The sequence below is a fragment of the Ptiloglossa arizonensis genome, chromosome 2, assembly GCF_051014685.1.
Source record: "Ptiloglossa arizonensis isolate GNS036 chromosome 2, iyPtiAriz1_principal, whole genome shotgun sequence".
NCBI lineage: Eukaryota > Metazoa > Arthropoda > Insecta > Hymenoptera > Colletidae > Ptiloglossa > Ptiloglossa arizonensis.
In genome coordinates this window covers 21,803,465-21,815,683 of record NC_135049.1, presented here as the reverse complement: position 1 = coordinate 21,815,683, position 12,219 = coordinate 21,803,465, and the positions used below count along the sequence as shown (strand labels likewise).

General features: G+C 43.5%; 2 protein-coding genes across 8 annotated transcripts in view; one reads left to right on the top strand and one right to left on the bottom strand.

Annotated features, from left to right (window-relative positions):
* LOC143154804 (phytanoyl-CoA dioxygenase, peroxisomal-like) overlaps positions 1–12,219 on the bottom strand; it is an 87,392-nt gene that overhangs the window by 57,853 nt on the left and 17,320 nt on the right. The gene's annotated exons all lie outside the window — the stretch shown is intronic.
* The window catches only part of LOC143154799 (uncharacterized), a 59,970-nt gene that overhangs the window by 40,588 nt on the left and 7,163 nt on the right, over positions 1–12,219 (top strand). The window contains exons 2-3 of the mRNA XM_076326776.1: positions 6,186–6,455; positions 8,790–8,986. Coding sequence (XP_076182891.1) covers positions 6,354–6,455; positions 8,790–8,986 — 299 coding nt within the window. The 5' untranslated portion in view covers positions 6,186–6,353. The remainder of the gene's footprint in view (positions 1–6,185; positions 6,456–8,789; positions 8,987–12,219) is intronic.

Below are 12,219 nucleotides of genomic sequence, written 5' to 3'. Positions count from 1 at the left end.
GGAAACAGAAACAAATGAATATTTCACTCACCGTTAAATCTATTTTCAATTGTCAAAATCGACTCTACTTACTAAATGTATCTAATCTCTGTACAGTCTCCTCGATACATTTTTAACCGTTTCCCTAATTCGGTCTAATCATTCCAGAGAGGAAAATACACGGATAAAGGTACCATTTATCTTCACTTTCCATTCGTAATATTTCGTCGTGTTGTTTCAATTCCTGACAAAGGAACTTCGAACGCGAGAACTTGACACAAACGTAACGTAAATAGTTTTTACGGTTTGCCACCGTTTCGAAAGGCCCAAACGCGGAAACCACGGATCTCGGTTCGAACCTTTTCGACGGATCGTATTATTTTCGAAGTTTGGTCGGCGTGCACCGTTGTTCGTCGGATGCAAACAGACGGAAACCTAACGTGGGCGAATTCGAGGCCAGAAAGCGTTACTCGGTGTAGCTTTTCATTGGTTTCCTACGCCACGAAAATCCACTATTCCGGGCGCGTTGTTCCCGATGTGGTATCCCGTCGGCGAAGAAGGAACATCGATGAGAAAACTTTCAATGGGCATCGCGCACCGTTTCCCCGCACTTTCGTTTGTCTTTCGTAGTCAACGTTTGCATCTCGACAAATTGAAAACGATTCGATACTGGCGACGTTGCCCCCGCAATTGCCAAGAACTTTTGATAGCACGAAAACACACCGACGATTCTATGGCGAAGATCGAGCGATCCGGTGTGTTTGTCGTAAATTCGTTCCAGTTGTGTAACAATTCCAGGTAATAAACAGCGTGTTCCGCGTTTCGAAACGACGAGAACAATGCACGCCTACGATGGAGTATAGGTGGCGGGAATACCCCGGAAATAGACGCGACGATTGAAAGGAAGTCGAGAAATCTTCGTAATAAACGGAACGAGTCGCGAGTAACGTGGAAACTCGATTTTCTTCCGATTCGGTGTTTGCGACCGGTGGTAAATATTTTGGAAAATACATTTTTCGTCCGTTACAAGTTTACAAGCTCGATGCTCGATAAATCTTAGCTCGAGACTAACCCTAGCTCGAGTTTCGCGCCGATTAAACACGAGTACGTTACGAGATTCCTTCTTATCGTTCTGTTGAAGCGTTCGTAGAAACAACGACACGATGGAAGTTACTTCTCGTCCGGTGATTATTCGAATTTATTTTTTTGGTCTCTTTCGATCGTAAAAATACGCGGTACAAAAATGGTAACGTTCGTTGCTGCGACACTTGTGACAGGAGCCTTGAACTTCGGCCAAGAAATTCGTTGAAAAAAGCTCTACGATCGATCGCAAATTGTGTCGTGAAATAAAGCTCCTCCGACGTAACACAGTCCATAATTTTCCTCGTAAGAAGGAACTCCGAATGTTCGCTCGAAGATGGAAAAAAGAATTGTTCGTTTCCACTGGTATCGTGTTAGGTGATTCGATAACTCGAAACGCTGTGAAATTCGTTGGAAACGGTGCAATAACTGTTATATCCTTGGACCGTGTCGAGAGGTTGAATATTAAAAATAGTAAGTCGTTGCTTGCTTTGAAAAAGTTTCTTTCCCAATTAACACGGGGAATTTAATTATTCCGCGAACGAACGGCAACTTTTGAGGCGAGTCGTCGAGGAACGAATTTTTATCGTTTCGCCACGCACGGCGGGAGCTGCTTTAATGCTTCCGAAGTCATTGCATACGAGAGTGAAAATGTAATTATACAAACGGACCGGGTCACTTTCCTTGGAAAGTAAAATCGTTATTGAAAATTACACGAAATACCGATCGCGAAACGTTTCGATGGAAACGCATCGATACCGAGACGTTCGACGAGATTCGAGCCGACGACGCCATTCGATTCGACACGGACCTCGATACCGGTGGAAGACATTTATACTCGGAGGGATACAATAACGGTCTTCCGTCAATAGAAACGAGACGAGCTCACCGCGGTACCACGGTGCACTTTGCATACCGTACACACGGTTAATTTCATGGAAATCTCGTTCCTTTAATTTGCCTCGCTCGAGGAAATTTGCAAAGGGAGCGCACAATGTGTGCAATCTCCCGTAGCTGCGAATCTTATCGTTTAATTCTTGAAGTGCTGAGTCGAAAGGGCCGCTTAATTGGAAAACGCGACGGGATCGTAAAACTCTTTTAATTGCCTTTTCGTTGGCGAAACACCTTTCGGTAGACCTTCGAGTTACCTTACCACCGCGAACATCGAAAACGTAAAACGTCGGCCCATTAAAACGTCGCGGATACCTCTTTTCTGCGCGGCTCGTTTGCATGAAAATCGCGATTCTCACCGGAGCGACCAGGCGTTTCCCAGGGAAATACGTACTTGAAATTTTCACGGAAAATCCGACGTTTAGAATTTCGCTAGACTATTCGCCCCTTGCCGCGCTCTATTAATGAGCTCTTAACGTCAACCTCGACGAACGTACACGCACACGTATACGAAACTCGACGAACGATCGAGCGTGCACACGAACGAAAGAGTGCGAACGAAATAATTGTCGTTCGATTTAATCAATCCACGAGTGTGCAATTGTTTACACTTTGTTTTTAATTTTTAAAAATCACTATTATTATTTTGAATATAACTTGATTTTTACGAATCGATAGAATTATCAGAGCCGACGTTTCATCGAAGCTTTAATATCGGTGTAGGAAAAGAGACTATCGCTAAGAAAATGAAATCTATCGAATAGAACTATCTCGAGGGATGCTTTCTAACTTACGAGAAACTTTCAGAATTATTATGGAAATACGCGTTCAAATCTTCAAGGATTAACAGCCGATGCTAATTTTTCCAGTATATTACTTTCCCTCTTGTCCAATTAAACAAGTTTCTTCCTTGCTTCGGGGAAGAAAATTGACGAAGATCGATGCCTCGAAGATTCTCGTCGAAAGGTCTAAGCCTTTCAGTTGTTAACGCGACAATGCGTTCTGGTAATAACCAGATTAATAATAATATTGATACAATTATCCTGCCATTAGCAAGAAGGGTCTCTTTGTAACGGGAGCGGGAGAACTCGTGTCGGAAACATACAATATCGCGCGCGGACTGTTCGACATCCTTACCGAGCTTTCTACGGGCGGTAGAATATATTAAATTTCGAGATTGCTGAAACACGGAATCGAATGACTAAAACAGACAATACTCGCGAAACCCGCGAATTGTCTCGGTATTGAAACGCGCTTAATAGCCGATAATGGAACTGGCTGAATGGCAGCGTAACCAAATTACGCTGTTGGTTGGCTGCTTGTGATCCAGAAAACAATGTACACGGACGAGATGCGTGCCATTGTTGCGCGAAATTCGACAAGAAGATCCGCCGAAATCAGGACTCACCTCTCCGAGTTGGCCGTTTTATTTCGTCGTATTCGGGGGCAAAATCAATTGGCCGCTCGAGGTCACCGCTGCATTACCCCCACCCTTCGTATCTTAAAAGTCGGTTGCTCTCTGGGCGTAAATCACCGCCAGGGGAGTGGCCAGAGCCACCAATTAAACGTAATCGGACCGTGATCGAACCTGACCCCACCTCCTCGGTTACTTCTTCGAAAATTAAAACGATTTCACGGATCTAACTTCGAATAAAAATATTCGTAAACGATCATCCGTAGAAACGGGACGCTTCGTATTCTTGTTAAGATACAGGAGTGTATTATGGCGCTTGAATGTAAAATGAAAGCTGGAAGAACGAAAGCGCACATCTCGAAAGAGACAAAGTACTTCATTTGGATAAGAGTGGATGATTCTATCGTAATGCCTGTTTGTGGGAATTCTGAAACTCTCCGGTCGTAATAGTTCGCAATGTACGAAGTGTAGCGACAATATTCACTTAGAAGGTTTGTCACTGTTGGACATCAATCATGTCACCCATTAGCGTATTAGTCACTATTTGCACTACCTTGAGCCGTCAGTTGCAATTTCCACTCGTGGTACTTATTATTCATCGAGTGTGCTTGTACGTATTATGCTATTTAGGAACTCGGTGTTATTGTTTTGACAGAAACAAGGTTGCGAGGCGTCGGGGCTCGTTCGTCTAAACCCTAAAGGTTCTTACCAGACTGTTGCTCGTGGATCCCATTTGGAGTCCATTAGGGTCGTTAAATGTAAATATTATTAAGTTACTTTTCACCTTGCTCGGTACACGACTTACGGATACTGTATTTTATTAGCTACGGGTAAATTCTATAAGGGACCTGTTCCCTGCTTTTCTCGTTCGACGTCGCGACTTTCGGAGAACATTTCTCAAAAGTTAATTTAAAATGGGAAAATGAGATTGAACATCGCACGGTCCGAAGAAACGAGCGTTCGCGATCATAGATCTTAGTTCGCGCGAGACATCGGGAGTTATTTTCGGTCGATTGAATTTTTAAAGTTCACTTTCGAGTTGGACGCTCCCTACGGACAAAAGAGGCGGAAAACAATAACTTCCCTTACGGATTCTGAATCGCCGGGGACCGAGATCGTTGTTTTCGATCCAACTTACACCGATTGGAATCTTCTACGATACGAATTTATCGAGACATCGAGTCTCTTGAAAAATTTCACGATCCAATTTCTATTGGTTGTTCCGGAAAGTCATTTCGTTCTCCAAAATGGAGAGTATATAATTTAATCAAATGTTTGTACACTTCAAAAAAAAAAAATCGTGTTTCATTTTCACAAAAAAAAAAAAAACAAGAAAACGAAATTACTTTCCGAACAACCTAACACTTCTTCGTTTACCCCTATCGTTCAAATTAAGAATATCGCGGGATTATCGTGGAAATTGGTATAGAATCGTACCGTAATACGCAATGCTCGAACCGAATCAATATTTATAACACACTTGAACGGAACCAATGATCGGAATCGGCGCACGATATTCCATGTTAATCGGAAACAGAACGTAACTATACACGTTTCTATAATAACCGATGTATTATTCAATATATCTCTGCGGTAACAGGCGTCGTTAATTGATATATTTGGTGGTGAACCTCGCCTCAACGATGGCCGACCTTTCGTGTCCTGATGTAACGGCCTTGACCAAACCGATGCCTCCTTTATGAATCAATATCACCGCCCGACGAAGCAGTAAAAGTTGTAAAACCCGTCGTGGCACTGCGGGAGATTCCTTCGAAATGTCCCGTTTCTCGAATCGACATCGATTCGACCACCACAATCGACAACGAGGCGATTCCACGGGCGGGGAAGACTCGAAAACACGAAACCCTGCCCTATCTCGGGAGACGTTTTATTTCCGAGAGAAGCAAGGATTTCTGGATCGTGTATTATTTCCAATTATTATTTTAGCTCTTTCTTATTTCGAGAATGCCATTTACTTTCTGCACGATCCCCTTAACCGAGAAGCATCTTTTCTTAGTTCGCGATATTTTTGCGAGAAATCATCCGTTATCGATAAATAAATTTGATCTTCGAACGTCGAGTTGGAATTGGAATTAATGTGTAGAAATACGTGAGCAAGAAACTACCGATTCAATTACGGTGGTTAAAAGTTGAATTAACTGCAGAAAGAAACGAACCGAAAATCGAGACTAGTCTCCCTTATTCTCGTTTACTTTATTCTCGTTACAATAATTACTTTGAGCAAGCGTTCTTTGAGAAACAACGTCGATAAAAAATCGAGACAAGCTTCAAAGTATTTACTAAGCTCGTCTGGACTGTACTCTTCGTAACAATTGTTTTCGATATGGTAATCGAAACGTTAAAAAATCGAGACATGCTTCAGAGTATTTACTAAGCTCGTCTGGAATATATTCTTTGTAACGATTGTTTTCCATACAGTAATCGATACGTTAAAAAATTGAGAAAACAAGCTTCAGAGTCTTTACTAAGCTCCTCTGGAATATATTCTTTGTAACGATTGTTTTCGATACGGTAATCGAAATATTAAAAAATTTAGTCAACAAGCTTTGCTAAGCTCGTCTGGACTACATTCTTTGCAACGATTGTTATGGATACAGTAATCAAAACGTTAAAAAATCGAGACAACAAACTTCAGAGTCTTTGCTAAGCTCGTGTGGACTATATCCTTTGTAACGATTGTTTTCGACACGGTAATCGAAACGTTAATGTCATTCGCGTATGCATGAGGTAGCTAGCGAACGCGTTGAAGCGATTCAGCGGTTAATTTCGAAGTGCTGACCGGAATTGCGTCGCGTGGCAGATGTTTCAGGTGTATCCGCCGTCGTGACGCCGTGGATCGCGTGCCAGAGGATCGATACCGCCGGTAGGCTCACCTGAACATCTCACGAGTGGATCGAGCTCGGAGCCCGCTAACCAATCCTGGATCCAGAATCTTCGACGACGACAAAAACACGCGGGAAAAAGAGGAATGGTCCCTTGGGCCTTTGGCGTGCCTCTCGTCCTCGTTTCTGCTCTGGGTCTTCTTTTCAACGGTTACGTTCTCCTCGTGGTCCTCGGGCTGGGCAAACAGGTGAATACTCGGAAACTCCATCGCGATCCGACGATCCCTCGGGTATGGATCGCGCGTCACAAGGCCATCGAGGGGGATGGTTACACGAAGACAATGGATCACTGACGTTGCACGAATAATTCAATAGGCTATCGGTCTTCCTCGATAGCCGTGTTCCCCGACGACAGAGGGTACACAACGGAGCGGTTGATGTCGAGGCTAATCGCGATCGTCGTGACCGAAAAGACCCTAACCGATCGCGAACGAATCGCACAGTGGAAGGTGTTCCGAATCGAAAGCTTGCAATCGGTGTTCTTAATCCTCTGCACTCCGGTTGTACCGCTGTACCGTACGCAGGAGTCGTTTTCGCGATGGTATTCGATAATTGTGAGAAATTAGTACTTCGATCCATCTACGTCCGAAACGTTTTTCGTTGGGTATTTATTTCGAAAAGGTGCGGTATGTTTTCCAATTTTATAAATTAACTCTGAGAATGATATCGCCATTGTACTGTACAGGAGAGTTGCTCTTACGACGGTGTTCGATAATTGTGAAAAATTAATATTTCCATCGGTCGTCGATCGGATGCGAAACGACGGAACCATCCGATCGACGACCGATGGAAATATTAATTTTTCACAATTATCGAACACCGTCGTAAGAGCAACTCCCCTGTTCAGTACAGTGCCGACATCGTTCTCAGTGTTAATTTATAAAATTGGAAAACACACACCGCACCTTTTCGAAATAAATACCCGACGAAAAACCTTTCGGACGTAGATCGATCGAAGTAAATTAAATGGTCACCTTTGTAGAAACGAATGGCTGAGAAAGACGATATATATATCTATATATCTCCAACTTGATCCTCTTACAGTTGAATTTTCTAAAGCTTTTTTATTGCACGGTCTTTTTCAATCCACGTCGGAGAAATTAATACGGGGTTAAAGGGATTTGGCGAGCGGGTTCGCGGGATTCAGCCCGGCACGATTTTTCCGATCGCGGTAATCCCGCCTTTTAAAACGGTTTCGCTCGTGTAAGGGAGCCACTCCTTTCGCAAGCATGACACATTTCTTGAACGAGAAATGAAACTCGCGGAAAGGAAAGTGGCCACCACCCCTGGAAATAGCCACACGCTTTTACGCGAAACCGTTTCAGCTTGCCATGAGCAGTTCGAACAACGAAGCTGTGTGCCGGTTAGAAAAGATCGCGAGCTTTTCGATATAATATCGAAGGCCGAGACACTGAATGACAGCCGCGAAACTGGGTCGCGTAGAATGCGTTCCGGGGCTTTGCGAAGCTCGTCGTTAGACGAGCCGCGCGTTGCTTTTCCGTAAATGTGATTGTATCGGAACCTTCCTTGTACAATTTTTCTTTCGACGCGGACGAAACGAGCGTTGTTGTTTCGAAACGGTGCTCCTGGGCATTATTCGCTCGGGGAGGAATCATTTCCACGACACTTGATCGAAGCTGTTCCTTATTTTCGCGCGTCGATAACGGACCTCGTTTTCAACGATTTTCTACAAATATTTTTACCGTTCGACCATCCACCCTTCGACTCTTCTGACAATTTGCAAACGTTACAGAGAATTTTACCCGACCGATAAATGACGAATCAAAAATCTGTACAGCGATTTGTTAGCAACATTTACCAATCGGATAGAATTCTATCGAACAGGATAAAAGATTATCCTCGTTATACATTCTACAATTATATATTCTTCGTTCGTATTTGTAAAATCATCCCAAAGTAAGAAACACTCCATATCGTCTATCTAGATAAACGAGTAAAACAAAATCCTCATTTTCTTAATGATCGACGAATAAAAAGTCTATACAGCGATTTATTCGTAATATTTACCAATGGGATAGAATTCTATCGAACAGGATAAAAGATTATCCTTGTTATACATTCTACAATTATATATTCTTCGTTCGTATTTGTAAAATCATCACAAAGAAACACTCCATACGTCTATCGAGATAAACGTGTAAAACAAAATCCTCGTTTTCTCAATGATAGTAACACTCGAGAGAGTATACACCGGGTTAGAAGCGATCGGTAAACGAGTTCCGAGTTCTGCGTTAAGGAATCCTCTTTAACAGCGCCGGTTCGTAGTTGGCCGACTTGGATCGGAAAGAAGGAGCAAATATTTTGTTGCGAGCGCCGAGCGTTTTTTGCTCGCAAATTGAGAGAAGTAACGACGAATCGCTCGCAAACGGCGAAACGTGTAAATTACGAGACTCCGGCTGGAGATTAAGTTCGCAGTTACCGAGCGGAGAACTTCTGACGTCGAGGGGGGAGAAAAGTCTCGAGTTAACGAGTTAACCGCGGTATTGCCGTGATGTCCACAGACGCAGCAGCAACAAACAGCCAATACTTTGTTGTTGACACACTTGGGCGCGGTGGAGGCGGCTGTGTGCCTGATATTACTGATCTTTACCACTGGCTCCTGGCCCATCGCCGGCACCTGGTGCGTGCTCCACGGTTTCCTTTTAGCTCTCTTACATCCGGTCGCCCTCTGGACCGTCACCGGGCTGAACTGCGACAGGTGAGTCTCTGGATATTTCTTTCGATCGCGAAACATTGAATTCTTCGAAAAGTGATTTCGTTTTTTCTTTTTTCGGTGAAAATGTGACACGATTTTTTCAGAGCGTACAAACATTTCACTGAATTGTACATTCTCCATTTTGGAAAACGAAATCACTTTACGAACAAGCTAATATTTCTACCGTGAACTTTTCGTCGACGTCGAGGCTTCTCTTGACTCTTCTTCGGTACGGTTCGATACTCGTTACGTAACCGGTAGAATGGTTAATTCGATCCCCGAAGAAAAATAATTTCTCCCAGACTTCGCGAGTCGCTCAATCGATGCAAGATTGACCGTGAAACGGGTGGTAAAATCAACGATATCGCTTTCGGAAGATTTTTACGAAATATTTCGTCGGAGCGGTTCGTTTTCGAAGGGGTAGCTTTCTTCGGGGAGTTTCTTATTCCGTAATCGATACAAAATTAATCAGTAGGCGTTAAATTAAAATTCTAATCTTCCGCAAAGATCAACGACGAAACGGAGTCAGAGTGCCTCCAGTTTTCGCGTAGATTGCTTTAATAAATAAGCGGTTTCTATTCCGTCGGTAGAAGGTTCGATAATTATTAAACGGTATTTCGTATGGAAATTATTCGAGGAGAAAATATCGTTTAATCGGTTGTAAAATGCGTGCTCGAAGCTATTCCATCGAGTCGGTCGAAAAAGTTGTTCGAAATGAAGAGCGAGTTAAGGACTGCGAGCGATCGGAACCATCACTGTTTCCCCATCGATTGTATAAAACGAGATTTTATTGGCTCGTCGTTTCAAGAGTGTACTTTAGCGAGCCGAACGTCACCGACGCAGCAGTACCATCAACAAAGCAGATGAATGGCTCTGTACACAACTCTGCTTTTTTTCCACTGTCCCACGGGGAGCATAATTTCCGCGGTGCGAATCGCCCAATTATTTCACACCGTGATACCGTCACGCAACGTTTACATACAGAAAACGTACCTATAGGTGATTAAGTTAAATTGCACGGTGCGTCGATGAGACGCTGAAACGGTCATTGTTACGGAATACTATATTTTGGGAAATATACCCATCGTGCTCTATCGATGGAAATTGATGGTTATTAACGACACGTGCAAAGATATTAATCTCGAAGCGTTCGTTCGTGCGGCTATACGCTTCAAATCTTTGGGTAAAAAATATATTGGGTTGTTCGGAAAGTGATTTCGTTTTCCAAAATGGAGAATATATAATTTAATAAAATGTTTACACATACTCTAAAAAAACCGTGTTTCATTTTTACCGAAAAGAACGAAATGACTCCGAACAACCTAATATATAATAGAAATCGTATTTGTAACTTTATGGTATAGTGAGAGGACTATGAAAATATCGAACCGTTTAATCGTGTTTACTATAATAATTTTAATACCGGAGGAAGATCTACAGAAACAGAAATAACTACCGGTACTGCAAGAAATGGGTCAAAACGGACCCGAGGAATGCGCCAGGATCGAAATAATTTTTTCTCGAAGAAGAAGCGAGAAAATTAATTCTACCCTATCGACTTGTTTCGAGGCACGAAATCGCATCTTTTTAATTCGTATCGCGTTTCTTCTCCGCCCACCCAGTATACGCGTGGCCTTGAATGACCTCTGGTTCGAGCTCGTTTTAAAAAGGGACGGGGGCACTTTGCGGAATAAAAATTTAACCTTGACGCGTCGTCCCTGTCGCCTTCGCCTACCAATTTATCTCCATGAAATTCTAATGACACCTTCGATCCCTTTCAACTTCCAAGGTATGTACGAATTACATCCATTTAAGGATCGAAACAGGACACTCTGCGCAATATTGTATTCGAGTCACTCGATACTCTTAACACGTTCGCCGATCCTCGTGAGAGACCATACGCGTGCCAATTCCCTACGTTACGTCCGCGCAAATAAATAAATAAACTATAGACCGGTGTCACATTACGCGTGACACACTATTCCGAATGTACCGTTGGCCTGTTTAGTGCGCTTCATTGGCATACTGTTCGAAACTTGTATTATCCGACAATCTAAATAAGATCCCCGGGGGGCTAGCCTCTGTTCCAACCCCCTTCTCCTATCGAATGTCTCTGTAGACATCGTTCGTCGACAGTCCTTGTCAATCCCGAATAATCTCTCCCTACTGAAACAGTCTCAAACGTCAGACAATAATTAGACTACAGACCTAGGTGGATGGTCTTGGCCACGCCTACTCGCTCGAGCCACTCCCATCGGGGACACTCTTAAAATTGCCGGATGATACAACGTCGAATAAAATTACTACTAAACGTGGCATAGTTTGTTCTTAATCTCGCAATGGTAGTGCATTCCTCGGATCTTTTTTCACCCGATCGCGTTCCGATAATATATTGTTTTTCTATAATATTAAAATAGGTGTCCTTATATTTCCTTAGTCTTCTCGTTATAACCACAAATTTCATTCAGAGAATTTCAAAGCATTCTTTAACCGAACGCTTCGGTAAAATAAAAGAAAGCTCCGATACGCGGAAAACGTTCCCTAACGTTTAATCGGTGTGGTGTGGAATTTTCAGTGGAAGTTTCGCACGATTTGTATCCAAAATGGACTTCGATCATCCGGAGCAGAAAGTCGGTAATCCGACGGATCGGGTGGTGCTTTATCTCGCGGAATACGTGATATAAAAATCGGGTTCGATCCAAGGCGGACGTTGAACGGGACCGTGGCCTTACGCAGCACAAAGCCGAAACCCGAGCCTTTCAACGCGAGATGCAATAGCGACTTGTCCGTATTCAGTGGATATCGGTTTGGTCGTCAACCGAGGCGAGATCTTCGATTCAATCTGAGACCCTCCGACAGATCGCGTCGGTTCCGTCGTTCCTATCAGCCGCCACGGAGGAACGAGAAAGGGGCGCGAACGTGTCTTCCAAATCACCCTTGAGAAACGCGCGAACGTGGTAGCGTCACGAGGTTCCCTCGCGTTCGTTCGACAATGAATACGAGACACCGTGTATCGGCGTCTGATGTCGATAATGGGATAAAATGGCGGACGTGCAATAAGTGTAGGGTAAACGTTTCGAGGATCATATCCCTAATGGGAAATGTTCGTTAAACTCCGACGCCGGAACCGATCCAATGAGAAACTTTACAGCAATTGAAGATTCAGGATCCTACCTGAACGAGAGAGGACCAGTTGTTTCGAGCCAAACGCCCCAATAACGGTCCCTTACGAGCGA